This window comes from Anguilla rostrata, chromosome 8 (genome assembly GCF_018555375.3).
Source record: "Anguilla rostrata isolate EN2019 chromosome 8, ASM1855537v3, whole genome shotgun sequence".
NCBI lineage: Eukaryota > Metazoa > Chordata > Actinopteri > Anguilliformes > Anguillidae > Anguilla > Anguilla rostrata.
In genome coordinates, this window is record NC_057940.1 from 17,239,074 (window position 1) to 17,257,626 (window position 18,553).

General features: G+C 44.3%; 1 protein-coding gene across 6 annotated transcripts in view; it reads right to left on the reverse strand.

The window, feature by feature from the left end:
* Positions 1-2,633: 2,633 nt before the first annotated feature.
* LOC135260979 (microtubule cross-linking factor 1-like) overlaps positions 2,634-18,553 on the reverse strand; it is a 38,129-nt gene continuing 22,209 nt past the window's right edge. Inside the window, exons 6-15 of one of the 6 annotated variants that reach the window (XM_064346764.1) lie at positions 17,283-17,402; positions 16,727-16,927; positions 16,185-16,355; positions 13,884-14,051; positions 12,119-12,376; positions 11,393-11,728; positions 10,891-10,967; positions 8,022-9,534; positions 6,963-7,020; positions 3,861-3,957 (exon numbers count right to left, since the gene is read on the reverse strand). In XM_064346764.1, the coding sequence (XP_064202834.1) occupies positions 6,982-7,020; positions 8,022-9,534; positions 10,891-10,967; positions 11,393-11,728; positions 12,119-12,376; positions 13,884-14,051; positions 16,185-16,355; positions 16,727-16,927; positions 17,283-17,402 (2,883 nt within the window). In that variant the 3' untranslated portion in view covers positions 3,861-3,957; positions 6,963-6,981. Of the gene's footprint in view, positions 3,958-4,414; positions 7,231-8,021; positions 9,535-10,890; positions 10,968-11,392; positions 11,729-12,118; positions 12,377-13,883; positions 14,052-16,184; positions 16,356-16,726; positions 16,928-17,282; positions 17,403-18,553 lie in introns of those variants that run through there. The other 5 variants (XM_064346760.1, XM_064346761.1, XM_064346759.1 and 2 more) reach the window with 5 other exon arrangements.

Genomic DNA, 18,553 nt, shown 5'->3' on the forward strand with positions numbered 1-18,553 from the left:
TAACACATATTCTCTCTGGTAATTACGTAGCATTGTGATTTCTGCTGAGCTTGTGCAATACATTGGAAGTGGGCATCTGGCCACGGTCACCCTTGTTTGGGTCATCTGTAAGGTCAGACTTTGAGGAATGAGAATCCAACTCTTACCATCACCTTTCTTCCACCAAGCTGTCCTAGAGAAACTAATCTCACACAATGAAAACCTTTGGAACTGTGGGAATGAGTAAATACAGCAGATAAGCGGTGGGTCTGGAAACCATAAGAAGTGATAATGACCAAGAGCCTTTAAAAATGATGGAAACAGTCCCAATATGAAATAAAAGGAACCCTATATTTGAACGCATGCTATTCTCTATTATTGTGTCCCCCTTCTGGAATTCCCATTTGCAAATGCAGACAGGTCCCATCACTGCTGTGTTCTACGTCAATCAAAAAAAAAAAAAAATTCTGTATGTAGAAAGATGTGTCATGTTACCCAATAATTTAGAGAATGAATGTGTAGAGACAAACTGAACAGAATATTCTACATCTCTATATTAAACATGGGTGAAGTGGAAAGACTTAGACGTGGTGCTGGCACTGATAAAGTGTAATTTGCCGCTGGAGCCCGATCTGAGAGAACTGTTTCACATCATTAATCCTCCTGTGTCACGCACGGCCTGCAACTTGCAGATAAACCACACACGTGAGCCAGGGAAATACCAGGGAAGGACAAAAGCACAGCTCTTTCTGTGAAAAATACATGGATAAAACATTTGAAAATGCACAAATAAGGGATCCAAATATAGGGGCCAATCTTCAGCAGCATGTTTGTGTACTATGCTGTATCATACTGCCATAAATCAGCTTTCAGTAAAACAGCCAAATTTACAGTGTCAAAATTACAGGTTTTTTTTTCCACCCTCCAATAGTCATACTGTGTCCTAATCTAGATCCAGAGATCAGATAGTTTTCGCTCCTGGATTCACTCAGTACATATTAAAATTATTTTAGTAATTAATTTTAATTTTAAGCTATGTGGTTATATAAGATACACAAAGGCCCATTTTTCAGGAATTTTCAGTTGTTTCTAGAATCAAATATCAGTGACTCAGTGTAGCATACCCACAGTACAACCATTTCAAATCGATTTTTATTTCTTCATGTTCTGCTGCTTGGAAACTAAGCCAGTGCGGTGTTAGCTCTAAAACTGTAGCAATCTGAAAGGCAGCTTGCATCTAAAACCCATCAGCCAACAAGACAGAACACAGATTGAAAAGGAATAGGCAAACAGGAATAAGCAAACAGGAAAGTCACATCATTCTTTTTAAAATCAAACGTTGTACAATTTGCCATTATTCATTATGACAGGGTATTGAGCTCAATCAGCCAGGATCTGAATGTTTGTTCCAATCTGGCCATTTTTGTAACTGGCTAACAGCCACTTTTTCAAACATTACCCAGAGTCTCCATAATTCCTGATAAATAAAAATGTCATAAAATGGGGGGAAATCTCTTTGAGGATCAGGAACCTTTTCTGAATATTTTTTTTGAAGTATGCCCATCATCATGAATTCTGTTAACATTTCAATATATATCAATAGTAATGCTGTAGGATTTTATAGATTGTAGAGATCGCACCACAATCTCCTTACTCACTCATTTTGTGGGCCTGGGATGTTCTGAATGACCGCAAAAGATGTTCAGGTTGGCTGTTGTAATCCACAGGATGTGTTCCAAACCGTGATTCCAGCCTATTGAATTAACATGAATAGCATAATAAACACCACTTTTCCAGTTCTCCATGGTTACAATGACCTCTTTGTATCTTTTGACTTTCACCTGCTAGAGGCATCGATATTGGTGATGCAACTGTATATATAAATAAAATTAGGCTTGTTGATTAAAAATGTTTCTTATTACATTTTAATTTAGGTGTGTCTACAATGGGTCACTGAATTCAAAGAATAGGAAACTGTAGGAAATGGAATTCCCACGTTGTTTTGGAAATTGCTGGAACTGGAAATGTATTTTTGACCACTCTCAGGATTTAGAAAATGTTTGATGACAGCTAGCACTGTGACTAAAGATTCAAGCAATTTTAACATTTCTAATGTTACAGTGAAACACATCATTCACCTTATCAGTTTCAGCTTATTAGGATATTACACCTTATCAGGACATACCATTCAATCTAAAAGGTCCATTTGTGCTGAACAACCATAATACAAGCCCCAAAAGGTGCAAATAAAAACCTAATAAAATCTGTAAAATAATTGTTTCCTGAAAAGTTCCTTGTAGGTCAAAACGAAGTGTGTAAATAAATTCATAGCAGGACTACAACGGTAGTGTGCAAATCTTAGATTTTGTTTTCTAAATAAAAATAGCTTTATTTCACATGCAATGTTACTTCAAACATAAGTATTCCTTAAGATTGACAAATGACTAGGCATATTGTAAATACCCTATAATACAAAATACCTCTATAACGTAAGATATACTTCTATAACAATATACTTAAAAACAAAAGTTTGTTCTACATTTAAATTTAAATGTAGAACAAATGTAAAGGGCTGAAGGGGATTTAAGAAAAAAACACTTTTTAAATTGTTTTTCAGATTTCACAAAAAATAAGTAACCGCAGAACACTTGCTGTAAACATACATTCATTTAATACCAGGTCTTACACTGACATTCCAATGACAACACTCATTTTATTTTTACAATCAGTGTTTGCTCTTCTAAAAGAAAACATAAACAAAACAAAATTTGGTCTGTTCATAACAGCTGTACAAATACATTTTTTAGGTACAATCATTTACTTTAAAAATCGTTTGGAATTAAACTGATGCAAATTAGGTTACAACAAAACTACAGTACAAGAATACCCTCACAAAGTTTTTAAATTGGTGTTCTGTGGCTCACACTATGGGTGATGGTGACACACGTTAGCTTGTATACATACATGCACTAAAGTGCTAGTATTCAAGAGGCATGCTGATCAAATATTACACTGATGTGCACAACTGCCTGACAATCTGTGGCCATTTCCTGTCATTTTAATTGGCTGTGTAACCACTGTAGTGCATCCATTACAGAGCAAAACATTCATTCATTAAAGCAAAAATGTCCACCTTTGTTGACATCATGCTTTCTCTTACCTTGTTCAACATTAAGCAGGTTTAAAAAAGAAAACATTTTCATATTTCCTACAATCACAATTGGACTTTCTTTTAGTTCAAGCTTCACTGCAGGAAGTCCGGGGACGCTTAAAAGAAAACTGGACATAAATGTTTACACCGGAAGGGAAAAACATGTTAAATGTGCCAAAAACAGGAAACTTCCAGGTGAAGCAGTCCTGACAATGAGGCAGCTGAAATAAGAGGCTACCAAACCATAGCCTTCCTTTGCACCTGATAAACACATCTGATTAATCCACAAAAAATAAGATGGAGACTAAAATATATATATATATATAATAAATAAATATATATATATACTATGTATATATGTATATACTGTATATATATGTACAATCAAAAACTCAAGAAGTTTACGCAGGCACCTTTAACAGATTTGTTTATCATTTGAACACATTCCAGATCTGTGTTTCTGTGGCGTGCACTTCTGGTTTCTCCCAGGATAGTTTCTGTCAGGCTGGTTTCCTTGGTTTCAGTCCTTGTTTGCATGGGAGGTGTCGTCTGTGGCACTGGTAAGGGAAGTTGGTTTTGGTGGGTGTAAAGGGGGGATGTTCTGCAGAGCTTGGCTACTGTCCTTGACCAGGCTCTTCGGCCTCCGGCAGCACCTGACTGGGCTCCATCAGTGGGAAGTGGAACTTCTTCTCGGGCTTCTGGGACCAGTGCGGAGAGGAGGAAGGGGAGCGGGCCGCCCAGCGAGAAGGCGGTCGCTGATTGGCTGGACGGGCAGGTCTCAAAAAGCAGGAGTCCAGGGGCGGAGCTACAGGAGAGCGTGGTAGTTCCTTTCAGAGACACAACACACAAGGTTAGAGAGAGCCCATTGCAGAGTAACACCTCCACCTCCAAGCTTTTCAGTATTTACTCCTATTAGAAATGTGAAGCCCCTCCATAACTTAAAAATTAATTCATACAAAATGAGTTCCATTTTGTTGCCCCAATTTAGAATTCCCAGTTGCAAATGTGCTCCCACATCTTCTGTCAACTCAAGAGGGCTGCAAACTAGAACACAAATCCTCCAAACAACATACTGTACCACGCACTGTCTGTTTCACCCTGCAGTGCTCCAGCTGCGCTTCATTCAGGGGGGCAAGCACACAACAGGCACCAGATTAGCCAGCCGAGCTGCAAGTGCACTGAGAGGGGAAACCCCCTCACAGCCAATCAGGCATCAGCCCACAGAGATTCTCTGAACTGGCACAGTTCTGGATCACAGCATTCTGAACCGAACCTCTGAGGCTATTTTTAGAGTTTTTTCCTACAATTCTCACCCAGGGTATGGAATGGTTGAAGAAGGTTTGTTGATTGTATGTTTTTTAGATGTACCACTTTTATACAAGAAAATATTTTTTCAACATAAACTTCGCAAATATTACAGATGAATATGGACCAAAGCGGTGTGGGACAAACTCAAGTGACACAGTTACACACACTGTGACTAAAAACTGCCAGATTGCTCAATGCCCTGTTGCGTGTGAATTATCTCCTCACAGAGCAGAGACAAGAGTAAGAATCATGGAATTGCAGCAGTTTATGGGTAAGTGAACACTCACAACCGTCTACAGCTGTGAGTCATAATTAATGCATTTCTGCAGGTTCTGTTTCTTTCAATGGAGGAGAGAAACCCAGCAGGTAATACCCGGTCTCCCTGTGCTATAGAAACACTGCAGTCTGGTTACCAAGACACTGCATAAGCACAGGGGCATTCACAAAACAAGGAAATTTAGGAGACAAGAGCTGCTGACCGCAAAAACAAAATGAGGCACCAAAAGCAGCATTCAAGTTAAGCATCTCCTCAAACAACAAAATGAAACAACACAAAAACACAATGTGTATGCAGGCACACAAGGAATGAGTGATTATTACACCGATTACCAGATTTGTGCTACATTAGCATTGCAATTCAGGAAGACATTTTAAATAAAATAAAAAATGTTTTTGGCTTTTCAACAGGGCTGTTCTGTAAATGTGTAAAATCAGAGTTAATCCTGAAATGCTGGTCAGAAACATTTGTCCCAAATACATTACCTATATAATGTATATATATAGCAATATACTGTATAACAAATATGAAATGGTAATATTCCCATATAGATGAGCACACCAGAAACAAAATGATAACACAAACATTAGAGTTGTCTCCACACATGCAAGTAACAAGCAGTTAGTTTTCAGTACAGTCAGGTGCCATCCAAATTTTACACAAAAAACACCAAATGATGAAACGTCACATGTAACATATTTTTCTACTGCTAGCATGCAGAATTATATAAAAAAAATATTGTTAGCATTCAGGTCATCTTTAAGAAAGGCAGTTATAAAGAAAACCTACAAAGGTGACAAGAATAAGACAAATGAGAGGTGCATTCTTGAGCCTTAATAATAAAATGAGTCTGGGGTGCAGGGGGGTTTGTGTATGCACACAAACAAATGCACACACATTAGGCAGACAAACACACACACACAGTATTTACACAAACGCATACACACAGTATGCACACAAACACATATACACAATATGCACACAAACTCATACACAAACAGTGGGGGTGTGGGAATACAATTACAAATTGAATGTGGACCTATTTGGGACATAATGAAAGTGTAAGAAATGATTGTAAAATCCCCTCTCACACCAGCCCACTCTAGCCTCAACTCTGCAATAAAACCCCCTCTCACACCAGCCCACTCTAGCCTCAACACTGCACTAAAACCCCCATTCACACCCTAACACCAGCCCATTCTCTACCCTTAACACTGTATTAAAACCCCCTCTCCTACCCTAACACCAGCTCACTCTCAACCCTGAACACTGCATTAAAACCCCCTCACAGATCCTAACACCAGCACACTCCCTACCCTGAACACTGTGCTAAAACCCCCGCTCACACCCTAACACCAGTCCACTCTCTGCACTGAACACTGCACCAAAGCCTCCTCTCACAGCCTAACACCAGCCCACTCCCTACCCTGAACACTGTGCTAAAACCCCCTCACAGATCCTAACACCAGCACACTCTCTACCCTGCACACAGAGGGGATCAACAGCACAGCAGCTCTCATTGGTGATGATGGCTTGAATAAAGAGAACCCAGGAGAGTAGTATTAATCTCTGCACTGCTACAAGGAAATGAATCATCATTATTGGTTACTCGGCAAACAGAATTGGTCATTTCATTAGATGTTTTTTTTTGTCTCACTGTTCCATATACTTAATAAGGCCGTGTAACCCACTGAGTGCCGACCCCTTTATTTCAGCACACCCCAAAATGAATTTGCTGCCCAGCATGACTGGGCCATTTTAATATGGTTTTTTTTTTTTTACAAACCATGGCAAAGTAAGAGAACAACAGAGACATAAAAGGGTTTTATAATAGGACTGCATTAAGTACATGGACCTATAATTGTGTCTATAAAAGAGCGTCTGCCAAATGCCTGTAATGTAATTGATTTCAGAGAAATTGAACAAGGAATTCAGGAGAGAAATTTTGTTTGCCAAATGAGCATTTCAGCATTTAATGGCTTTCACTCCGTTAGCAGCAAAAGAAATAAAACTGAAAGATAAACATTTAGTGCTTCCACTGTGAAGCATGAAATACAATGTGAACATCCCACGCCCACACACAAACTCATGCACGTACAAATGCACACACACGCAGTTATGTTAATGGCCCCCAGGTTTCTCTCTGTCTAGAACATGCTCAGCAGATGTGGTGTGTGAATGACAGACTGGACGCTGTGTAACGCATGGTTTCCACCGGTGAATTCAGAGAAGGGTAGAGGGACTTACTGCATCCAAACAAGCTGGGTCAGAGCCCCCAGGGAGTGGTTAGTAAGACAGTGTGGTTCTGGATAAGTCCAGATAGAGGGAGGATCGGAGCACGGCAGGGGTAGAGAGGAGGAGAAAGAGAAAGCAAAAACAACCAAACGAAACAGATCTGTCACAAAAGAAGGGAGAGTGAATCTGTGCTGTCAGTGAATGTTTCCATTGCCCAGACCCCCAGCAGCACAGCAATAAACAGAATGGCGATCATCTGGAACTTCTCAACTTTTCAGACCTGCAAGGTGAAAAGGGGGCGGAGTACGCACTCAATATTGTGCTGCACGAGTAGATAATTTATGCAACAACCATACCTATATATGGCAAATTGTTGGCCAGCAAATGGCTGGAGATCACATGCTTGTGGTAAACTCAACACTGCTGCAATACAAATATACTGATCTCCTCAACAGAAGTTCAACAGTTGACTCAGCTGGCAATGCTGAGATAGGTGCAACTCTGTGCCCTCCACAGAGAAAGCAGTATATACAGTATACTGACACTCCATAGAGGAAACCATTTAGGAGATATATACTGACCCTTCATACAGAAAGTAGTATAAGAGATACAGGTCAGCTAGTATCCACTTCATGAGACTTTTATTGAGAGCATTTTAACCACACAGCATTGTACATTATCCTCAGAACATACCAAGCTGTTCTCATCATTTCATATTTCAAGTTGATTCTTAATCTCTCAGTGGTGAACAGAAGTATGTGAGTGCTATTTAAGCCATAAACAGCAAGCACTACAAAGAGATCAAAACAATGTGATTTTCATTGGTTTTGAAGCATTGTAAAGACAATCAACAGATTATATCTATTCTATAAGACCCATAAATCATGTTCACTCATGAATGCAAGATCATGGCATGCAAGCAATCAGTCATCCTGGAGCATTTTAACTGCATATCGATCCAGCACAGTCTCAGACGGATAATTAAAACCAGGACACACAGCATGATAACAGGGCGCTTACGATAAGGGGCGATCCCATGGGGCATACATGGGGGCCCCAAAGTGAGTTTACCTCCATGGCTCCCTTCTCCCCCTCATTGGGCCTCCCCTCCTTGGCCTGGCCGGTCTGACTGCCTGAGGGGGTTCTTCTCTCCTCCTCAGCGTCCTGCTCCATCAGCCTCTTATTCAGGATCCTGGCCGTGTTCTCGGCGAGGGTGTACCCCGGGGGGGCAGAGAGGTCCTGCCTTATGCTGATGACCTCTGCGTTCTTGTCCCCCTGGGTCTCTACAATCAGCTGGACGGGGCTGGGGGACCTGCCCCTCACGTTCTTGAGGAACTCCTGAACCACGCCGAAGCCCGTGGACCTGGGCTCAGCGGAACTGGCCTCAGCGGGCCGGGACCGGCTGGGGGACTTGGTGAACTTCTGTAAGGCGTCGTAGACGACGGGTGAGTGGTCAATGATGTTGAAGAGGCTGGAGAGCCCGTCGTTGATGGTGGTGTGGACTGGGCTGTCCCTGGTGGTGGTGGAGCGGGCCCAGGCCGACTCGCTGTAGCCCTTCTGGGGCGTGGTTGGGGTGGGGGCCCGGCTATTTGATTGGTCCACTTTGGCCGGGGTGGGGGGTTTCCGCTGAAGCTTAGGGGAACCGTATTTGGGCGAGCAGCAGGGGCGCTCAAACTTGGTCTGGATGACAGGGGAGTACTGCATCTTTCTTAGGCTACGGGATGGTGAGGAAATCGGGGTGGACCCCCCCTTGGGGGTCAGGCACCTGTGGGGGCTGCTGGTGATGTTCCTCAGAGCCTCCGTCTGGAGCCCCACGCTGATGGTCTGGGTGGTTTGGGTGCCCCTGGTGGTGAAAGTGTTGGTCTGGCTGGCGGAGTCCCTCAGCTGGCGGTCGACGGGACTGGAGCGGATGGCGTTCCTCACAGAAAAGGCCACTTCCTTCATGTCGTCACTCAGGTTCCTGGACAGCTCCAGCTCCAGGGAGGAGGCGAAGCCCACGGCGGAGCAGACAGGGCGGTCGATGGGGCGCAGCCCCGCTTCCAAGAGGTCGCACGGCCACCTCCCAAACACATCGTCCGCACCTCCCACGGTGTCACCCACTTTGGCTTTGGTCATGGAGAACATGAACTCGGTTTCGGCCCCAGGCCTCTCTGCCCCAGCGGGGAGGGAGGGGGGGTCCAGCTTGAGGCTGTGGGGGGGACTATGGAGGACGCGGACTGCATAGCGATCGGCACCCCCGCCATTCCGCGAGGTCGGTCTCTGGCAGGGCTCGGGGCTGCTCATAGTGTTGGTGGTCAGGGTAGCGCTGGTGGTAAGGTACCAGGATGCCGGCTGGAACGCGTCTGCAGCCTGCTCTGGTCTTTGCACCTCTGGCCAGGCCTCCGCCGCAGACCCCAGGCTCTGGCCACTCTGGAAGTCCCACCCTTTGCTGTTGAACTCCTCGATGTACTTCAGGTCATCCGGCGACAAGGGTGGGGTCACCTCGTCCCGCCTTCCGTCGTCTCCGTGTGTGGTTCTGTCAGGGAGGAACGGTGAGCTGTCCATCAGACGTTGGAATTCACTCATGGAGCACACGGACTTGGCCCTGTGACAAAACCAGTCAGTCCATCAGTAAGGCAAGAACAGTTTCCTGAGTCTGAGCAGTTGAGGGAGAAATGACGTGACTATACCTCTGTAAGACTTTTAATGCTTTAGCACTTTTTCTCCCAGCAGTATTCACCACCCACTGTTGCAACCTCCACTATCAATTCAGGAAAGCCCACGCAAGCGCACGGTCTACAGACAAGCACATTGGAACAGTGCACTAACAGATTACAGATTGGGAGTTAACAGGATGAGTTACCCAGCAGCTGCAATAATCCATTTACAGATTTTTGTAGTTCATTTTATTTAATGTTTATATAGAGTAATGATTATCATTTTCATCATTTCCAGCTGGTTTTCCCAGCCATTTTCCAAAATACACCAGACAGGATATCATTCCTTAAAATGGGGACTTTCCTAATCTTTCCCAGGGGCCACTTTAAACTGATTACATTATTTAACTGCAGACTGGGATTACTTCCCTGATCCCTGTTCCATCCAAAAGGGCATCATTTATGAAACTCTCCAAGGAAAATTTGAAAAGCCAAACAAGATCAATTAGCCCAGCTACTTACAGTAAAACCCTGCATTCAGCATGAGCCACCAAATTAGCTGGTCCCTGCATTATACAGTTATGGAAAAATCTGCTGTCCCACAATTATCCTGATCTATCTGTTTTCATTTAGTTTAGTTTATTTGACAATAAAGTAAGACAATAAAAAAATCCAAAACTCCCATTCCTGAAAAAAAGATTCTCAGAGTGAAAATGTACTTAATTCAGCACAATTTCTACAAACGGTGGAAATTTACTCGTACTCCAAGAAGAATGAGAGCTGTGTATCCATAGTCTTTAGCCTAAAAATTATTCCTAACTTGCATTTAAGATCCGTCAGGAGAAAATCCTATGTAAATTTAGTTGTTAAATTATTCATCAAGAAAGTGTAACATTAAAAATTTCTTGTGATGAATGTTAGAGGAGTCTTGGCTTCCTCTGACTGCTCTGAGCAGTCTCCATAGATACTTTAATATCTAAGACATGATGAAACTGACTGTGTGTGAAATGCAACATTATCCTTTGCCCTTAGGTGTCTCACTCTCTTTGTAATTCATTTACGGATGTCTGTAGGCTGACCTGGTAATGTGCCTGAGGGGAATGCCTGACCTAGTGCTTCCCAGCATGTGAAATCAACCAAAAATCTTTTGGCTTTTGCAAAATGAGATTTCCTTGTTTTTGTTGGTGTATTTACAGTTACATGAACACAATGGTTATGGATGTTTTTTCTATGAAAAAATAAATACCACATCTACCCCTTATTCATACCCACCCACTCCACCACCCCCACAGATCTGTCTGTACCTGAGGAGGTTCCCGCTGGTCATCTCTTCCTCGTGGTACGCTATCGGGCTCTTCCGGTCCGATTTCTCGTTCAGCACCTGAAGCAAAATGTCACAGGTGTCAGTAACTAGATAAGCAGAACTATCGTTAAACATGAAATGCATTGTGTGATACACGATTTCATCTTCACACAGCTTGATTGTGTTCCAGAGTCCATTTATAAAGCTTGGTTTGAACTGGAGAGAGTATCGAATAGAGCCTGTACATTTTTAACTGCAGCATCTCAGGGCAGAATTATAAGCGAAAACCTTCAAGCCTTCAAGACTTCTACAGAGTGGTCATACATGTATTTCATAAACACTGACAATTCAAAGGGAATCTCAAAACTGAGCGAAGAGGACTGTTAAATTATCAAATTATTTAAGTTGATAGACTGTGGTCTACTTAAAAATATTCAGTTGATATGGTGGTATGTCTTGATGTTGAGCTGACGTATTTGGGTAAAATCAGGAGATGACGGCACCTCTTTCAAACCCGGGAATCTTTTGTCCTTCTCGACCCGGGATAGGGGTGGCACCTCACTCTCGCTGAGGGGGTCCAGTGACAGGGCGTCCAGGAACAGGCTCTCCTCTGGGCGGGAGCTCTCTGCCCCTTTAACCCTGACCATGGCTGGCCGGCCCTCCAGGGGTGCATCCGAGTCGGAATGGGAACGGGCGGAGAGGGGGGCGGGGGCCGCAATGCAGGGAGATCTGGGAGATCTGGGGGTGCGGGGGCTGTCCTGAGGAGAGAACGCCCGGTGACCCCCATCCTTCACCTCAGGGGACCCCTCACCCCGCCTGGTGTTCAACTCCCTCTGAAGCTGGAGACATGACGTGGAGCAGAAATCAGTGCCCAGCCAAATCTTGGACCTCCATCTTACTGGTCTACTCTCTCCATCTTGTCACAACTACCCTCTCCATCTTTTTGGACCTACCTTCTCCATATTTTCAGACCTACCCTCTCAATCTTGTAGGACCTACCTTCTCTATCTTTTTAGGACCTACCTCCCCATTTTTTTGGATCCACCCTCTCCATCTATTCTGACCTACCTAATAAATCTTGTAGGACCAACCTTCTCTATCTTTTCTGACCTACATCTCCATCTTTTTTGGACATACCCTCTCCATCTTTTCAGACCTACCCTCTCCACCTTGTAGTACCTACCCTCTCCATCTTGTAGGAACTACCCTCTCCATCTTGTAGTACCTACCCTCTCCATCTTGCGGTGTAGCTCCCTGAGATGCCAGTCCCAGTCCTGCCTCTCACGATCGAAGCGCTCCAGAAGCTCAGCCCTTTCCCGACTCCATCTCTTCTCCCCGTGCTGCAGTTTCCAGCGCAGGTCCAGGGCGGTGCTGTGGCTCTCTGCCAGGAGCCTCTGGTGCTCCTCTCTCTCCCGTTGGAAAGCCCCAGTGAGGTTGGCGAGCTCCAGATCTTCTCCCGGCACCTCCTCCCCTCTGGCCTCCTTCAGCTGATCAGCAGACACAGGACAGCTATCCCACCTTTTCACTCAGACATCAGCTGTTCACTGAGCATGAGAATAACAGCTGTACATTGAGTACAAGTCTAACAGCTGTATATTGTGTGTAAGACCAAGACCAACCATAATATTTCAGACATACAGGGCCTGATTTACTAGGATCTTCAGCTTGTGCAAAACCTAGCTTGTGCCAATCTACTAATTTCAAAAACTTCAATTGGCCTGGGACTTCACCTCAGTTCTGTTCCATTACATTTTCCAGCACCTGACACCTATCTTATCTCTGCCATTCCTTCTAAATTCCCCTGCAGGATTCATCTACTCCTGCAAAGGTACAACTGTATAAAATCCCACAATGCACAGGCTCAATACAGTGGCATACATTAACTCTTCCGCCAATGTCTCAGAATCTGCTCAGATCAATACCCATCATCTTGAGTGGCCATGAAATGCCATTTCAGCCCAATCAGCACCTGAAGGATGCACAGCAATTGTTTAAAAAGGGCTGCAAGTCAACAACTCCATCTGGAACCTTTATCTCTGGATATTGATGTACTGAGCGCTGGTTATCCAGGCACACACCAAGTGAAACCCTGTTTGCCCAAAGCCTGGTCTGGTCTGACATTTCATTCTGAGCCTCATTTGGCAGGAAAGTGGTATTCAGTCACTGGTTGGATGGCACAGGATCTTTGATCTTCCCAATAGTGTGAGCTCATCTGGGCACTGAGGAACTCCCAGTGCTGCTAAACTAAAAATTCCAGAATTTAATTAAACAAAGCACAGATCTCTCCTGAACATAAGCTGTTGCAAGGCTGCAGCCTGTGGTCTAGACAAAAAACTTAGACTATAGTGGTCATGAATGTCAAGGGCTCTAAAAAGAAGGGGAAACTAACTACAGTGCCTGTCCTCCCAAGTGCAGAGAGGATGTATCAGCAACGGGAAAAGCCCATTCATGGTGTCTTAAACGGGGAAAAATGGGGAAAAACAAATGGATAATCATAAGCTCCTTCCCAACTTTCTTCCTGGACCAGGTTTTCTAGTTCTACTGCATTCTGTTGTCAGCCTGACTAACAAATAGAAGCCACATCAAACTGAATCCAAAGAATCTGTACAAACTGTACTGTAATACAAGTGTTCAGTGTCAGGGAATCTCTGTGCTGTACTTTGACAATGAAATTTCTTCTTTCCATTTCAATAAATTCTGCCTGAGTGTATAATAGTCTTCACAAATACTCCAGCAGAAGGAGATCAACTTTTATAGTTCATCTCTCTGTCTCACACATACACTTCATCTAAATCAGACCAAAAATAACATCAGGCGCTAACACACCAGGCGACATGCTACTACATTGCTATAACCTACAGTCAGATTTGGCTAACCCAGTCTTTATCATTCTTTTCAGAATTACTGGCTCCACCTCAAGGGGTGGAGCAATCCAGCCCTGTGGGAGGAGATTGTCACCGGGTCCTGCCCCCATAGGAGGTGCTGATTGGTTACCTGATCAGCATGGCTCTTCAGCTCGGCCAGCTGCAGCTCAAATGCTGCCCTCTCGCTGGCGTAGGTCCGCTGCAGATGGCAGCGCCGATGCTCCTCCTCCCTCAGCTCCGAGCGCAGCTCCTCCAGCAGCCCCCGCAGTGCATGCAGAACCCGCCGGCTGTCACTCACCTGAGGATGGACAAGGACACGCCCCCCCCCATTCAACCATCTACATTTAGTGTACTGCAGCAATCTTAACCAGAAGCTCCTGGCTCTTGACTTTTGTTTCTGTTGCTGAGCGCTTCACACAAAAACAGAAACACAAATCATTCAAGAAGATAAAACTGACTCAACATGAAGTAAATGGGAAAAATAGCTAAAAAAATAACAAGAGATGAAATCATGTTGAGTGACAGCATCAGAACAGTCTGCTGCAGGCATAGTGGCACCCCGATGAAAAACTCATGCAGCTACTCAGAACGTTAATAATAAGTCCCATTGCATCGGCGCTCAAGCTGGTTCTACTGAAGCTGATGAGTTCTTCTCCCCTCTCAACCGATGGCTAAAGCTCTCCGTTTCCTAATCCCTCTGTCAGGTTCTCAGTCCTACCCCTTCCTGTACCACATGGGAGCTGACCTGCAGTAATTTACAAATGGCTCAGGTGTGCTACCCCTGCAATTCCCAACATCAGAAAAGCACGACACTTCAAAAAAGGGTTACAAAACTCCATTACAGTAACTCCAAGTTGCAATTTTAAAATGAGCAGAGCAACTACAAGTTGTAACTACAACACACAACATCATATTTAATTAGGTTTATCAAGAGTCATTTATTTTTTGGCTGGAGCGCAACAGCGGGGCCAGCCCTATATGCGCTCCAGCCCTATAAACGCTAATGTTTGTGAGTTGTGAGTCACTGAGTGATGAAGTTACATCACTGGTCGGCCGGTTTGGTCCAGCCATATACTAGGTTTTGACCTGGTCTTGTTTATCATGTGATGTTCCCTTAACAGCAAGAAGAGAAAAATAATTGATTCAAAGTGGTTATTCCATCCACTAACTAGAGAACATTCTGAATCCCTTTTAAATAATTGCATCTGCCGCTATAGCAAAATGAAAAGTGTCAGGATTCGTCAGTGTTCAGTCCATGAATGATAAGGCTAACAAAATGAAGGTAATCTAAAAAATCTCATTTGCAGCTGTGCACGTCTGAAAATGTTTCACCTGAAGGAATTGCAGGGCACAGCACAATAGAACACTTCATAAACCATCTACAGGATCACAGGTGTACCTCACTTAACAAGGTAATTCAATACCATCACTGTGATTAGTAAAGCAACCTAATCTTAAAGGCACATCTTATGACACTCAGTGAGAATTATAAGCGTTATAAATAAATTCTGCTTAAAATGTACCCAATACGTTATAGTGAATGTCTTGGACTGAAAATGCTTGCTAAACAAGTTCTAAATAAAACTCGCATTCAGAAATGGTTAATTCAATTAAAAGGTGTAAAACAATGTTCCCAGCCATTTCTGTAACATTTTTTTGCAGCATCCAAGATCAAAGCAGCCAACAAGCCCAGCACTTTGGGCTCCTGAATAATGCATTGAACTCTAAACCATGTATTCTTTCATAGAGACATCTGTGGTGCTTTTCATCAGAGGAGAGAGGCAGTGCAAGGCATTAGAGCGGGCACAAAGCGGGCACAAAGCTCAACCCTGAATCTGTGCACAGATTTACGCTTTATAAACATAAACAGAATGAATTAAATATGACAACAGGGAAGGCAGAACACGGCCCTTTAGCTGCTATTAACTTGCTGCGGAAGCAGCAAGTGTTTTTAAAGTATAGTACCAGCCCTTCAATTTACCAGCCATCATGAGAATGCTAGGTGATATTTAGGGGGACATTTAATATTCCTGTTTACCAATTTGCCCTAAATTTTAGGTAAATACATTTAATCTCACATCATTTAAAATGGAAATATAAAAGTTAATTAAAATATTCAGTATGAAATTTAAAAAAGCACAATACTTGGAAGCAAGTGCAATGCACTGTAGTAAAGCACATGCCTATCTGGGCTCTCCTGTGTCTGAACAGAGTTGCAATGAGCGTGAACACCTCACTCAGAGCTGTGTACAAGTTGTACTCTTTTTAACACTAGATTCCAAGTTAGAAGGGCCTTCTGAGTATTGAGTAACAAGTTTCAGACTTCTGAGTTTTTAGCAGAAGAATACAAGTAATTTAACCTCATCCCAAGGCGTATTCCATATGTACACAGGTGCTGTGTGAGATCACACGAGTAAAAGGGCATCAGTACCTGGGTCTGAGGTGGGAGCACTTCAAGGGCATGTGTAGGGTATCCTGGTGAGGAGGCGTCCCCTACACCATGTTGGAGGCAGGGCTGCTCCCCTCTCTCTGCCCCTCTCTCCACCCCTCCCTCCGCCTGCTCTGCCACAAGACCCAGCTCGGGGTTCTCCAGAGTCTCACACTGAAACAGAGCCACACATTACCTCACACAGCTATAGGAACAGTGCTTTAGTTCAAACCTGCCACACACTACCTCACACACAGCTACAGGAACAGTGCTTTAAGTCAAACCTGCCACACACTACTTCACACATAGCTACAGGAACAGTGCTTTAATTCAAACCTGCCACACACTACCTCACACACAGCTACAGGAACAGTGCTTTAATTCAAAACGTCCACACACTACCACACATAGGCTCACACCGCAGGCTGTACAGCACAGCAAAGATTTCACACCCCCGCATGTGAAATGCAGCCTTGGGAGACTAGCACACAGCTCACTATCGCCGCCCTCAGGGCTGCAGCAGTCCTGCACCATGCAGGGCTCACCTCAGGGAGGGCGCCCTCCACGGCTGCATCCGCCCGGCGGCCCAAGCGCCAGTGCGCCAGGAGCGACCGGAGCTTCACGTAGAACACGACCGTGCTGTGCCGGAGGAGGCGGAGCTCCTGCTGAAGCATCGGCCTTTCCTGGGTCCAGGCTTGGTCGAGGCTCCGCCCCAAATCTCCATCCCTCCGCTCCTCCTCCTGCTGCTGAGACATTGTGTGCTTCACTGATCGCTGTCTGTCAGGCCGAAACCAACCCAGCACACCAAACAGACTGCAATATGTCTTGCATCATATTAGATTAGATTAAGGCAATTTTGGTATTAAATTTGATTGATGTCAGATTGCATTCATTTTGTTTCATTCATCATAATTGATAACAGCCTAACATGCTGTGTTTTGACAAAAGGTGAATTAAAATTTGACTGAATGATTAGCTGATTAACTGATTGATCAGCTGATTGATTGGCTGGTTGGTTGATTAATTAGTTTGTGAGTTGACTGATTGGTTGATTATGTTTTTCTGGGTTGTGAATAAGTCGACAAATAATTTGTTCTGTACCTGCACGATGAGGCCAGGGTAGACCTCCTGCTCCTCCTGTCTGCACCTCCTCTCCTGCTCCAGCCGGGCCTGGACCTCCCGTGCTGGGGTGCTGGCCTCAGATACGGGTGTGTCCCGAAGCTGTGTCCACACCCACAAAAACCCCCACCCCCCGGAAAGGTCAAATGATTACTCTAAGTGCCTCACTCTCCTCCAGTCATTCTCCGCCACTCCATTTCAGAGTCCCAGGGCATGTCAGACCTGATTTAAGGAGCCGACAGTGAGCGGCTTCACTCTTTTACTCTTTCAGACCGACATGCTCAGCATTTGACTGGTTAGGGCAGGAGTGGCCAATCTTATCTGAAAAGGGCCGGTGTGGGTGCAGGTTTTTGTTTTAGCTCAGCGCTATGACACCCGATTCTGCGAATTAACTAATCATGGTCTTCTGTCCATACCTTGATAAGTATAATCAGGTGTCTTAGTGTTGGGCTAAAACAAAAAGCTCTGTTAGACTCCAGAAAAAGGAAGTCAACCGAAGGACCACACCTGCAAGGCCACTGGCCCAACTTTCACCAGAATGCAAAACGCTGTGAAACCGCTCTCTCTCTCTTTCTCTCTCTCTCTCTCTCTTCAGTCTCTCCGTCCAGCCATGGCTTCACGTGAACAAAGACCTCCAACTCCTTCTTTCTGAGTTATTATCAGAAAATGGAAGCCACCTCAGATTGGGGTTTCTAATTTCGGTCCTTCTGTTGAATTGACTGTAAAGCGGAGTTATAATGAGAGTGTTCTCTGTCTTCATTATGAGAGCTGCTCTTCAGAGCCCTGCTGTGCACCCCCAATTCTCTCCCCTGCACTCAGTCAATTACTGTTCCACCACCGCGACAAAAGAAAACCCGTGCAGTGTGCGTGAAAAGGAGTATTTTTCTCTCCTGTGGCCAATTATGTCAATACAGAGCTGGGAATAAAGTGTTCAGACAGGCATGGCAGAATATCCATCATCTATTTGCAGCGTATGAAAGACAATCCTGCAATAAAAACGGAAAAACTGAAAAGAAAGAGAGAGGGCTTTGCCAGCTTCAGATGAGAGAGCACTACTCACACGCATAACGCTTTGGGGCTAATCCTAGCATTTCACTGAGGACTCAGTGTGCCACCATCTCTGACAGAGCGCTAGCCTTAGAGCTCTCCTCAGGAGCCAAGCGCATGATGACCTCCGAACCCATTAGGAGAGAGAAAATGCACTGTAAGGCAAGTTCTAAAGAACTTACCTATGGACATACCCACTGTGAGTA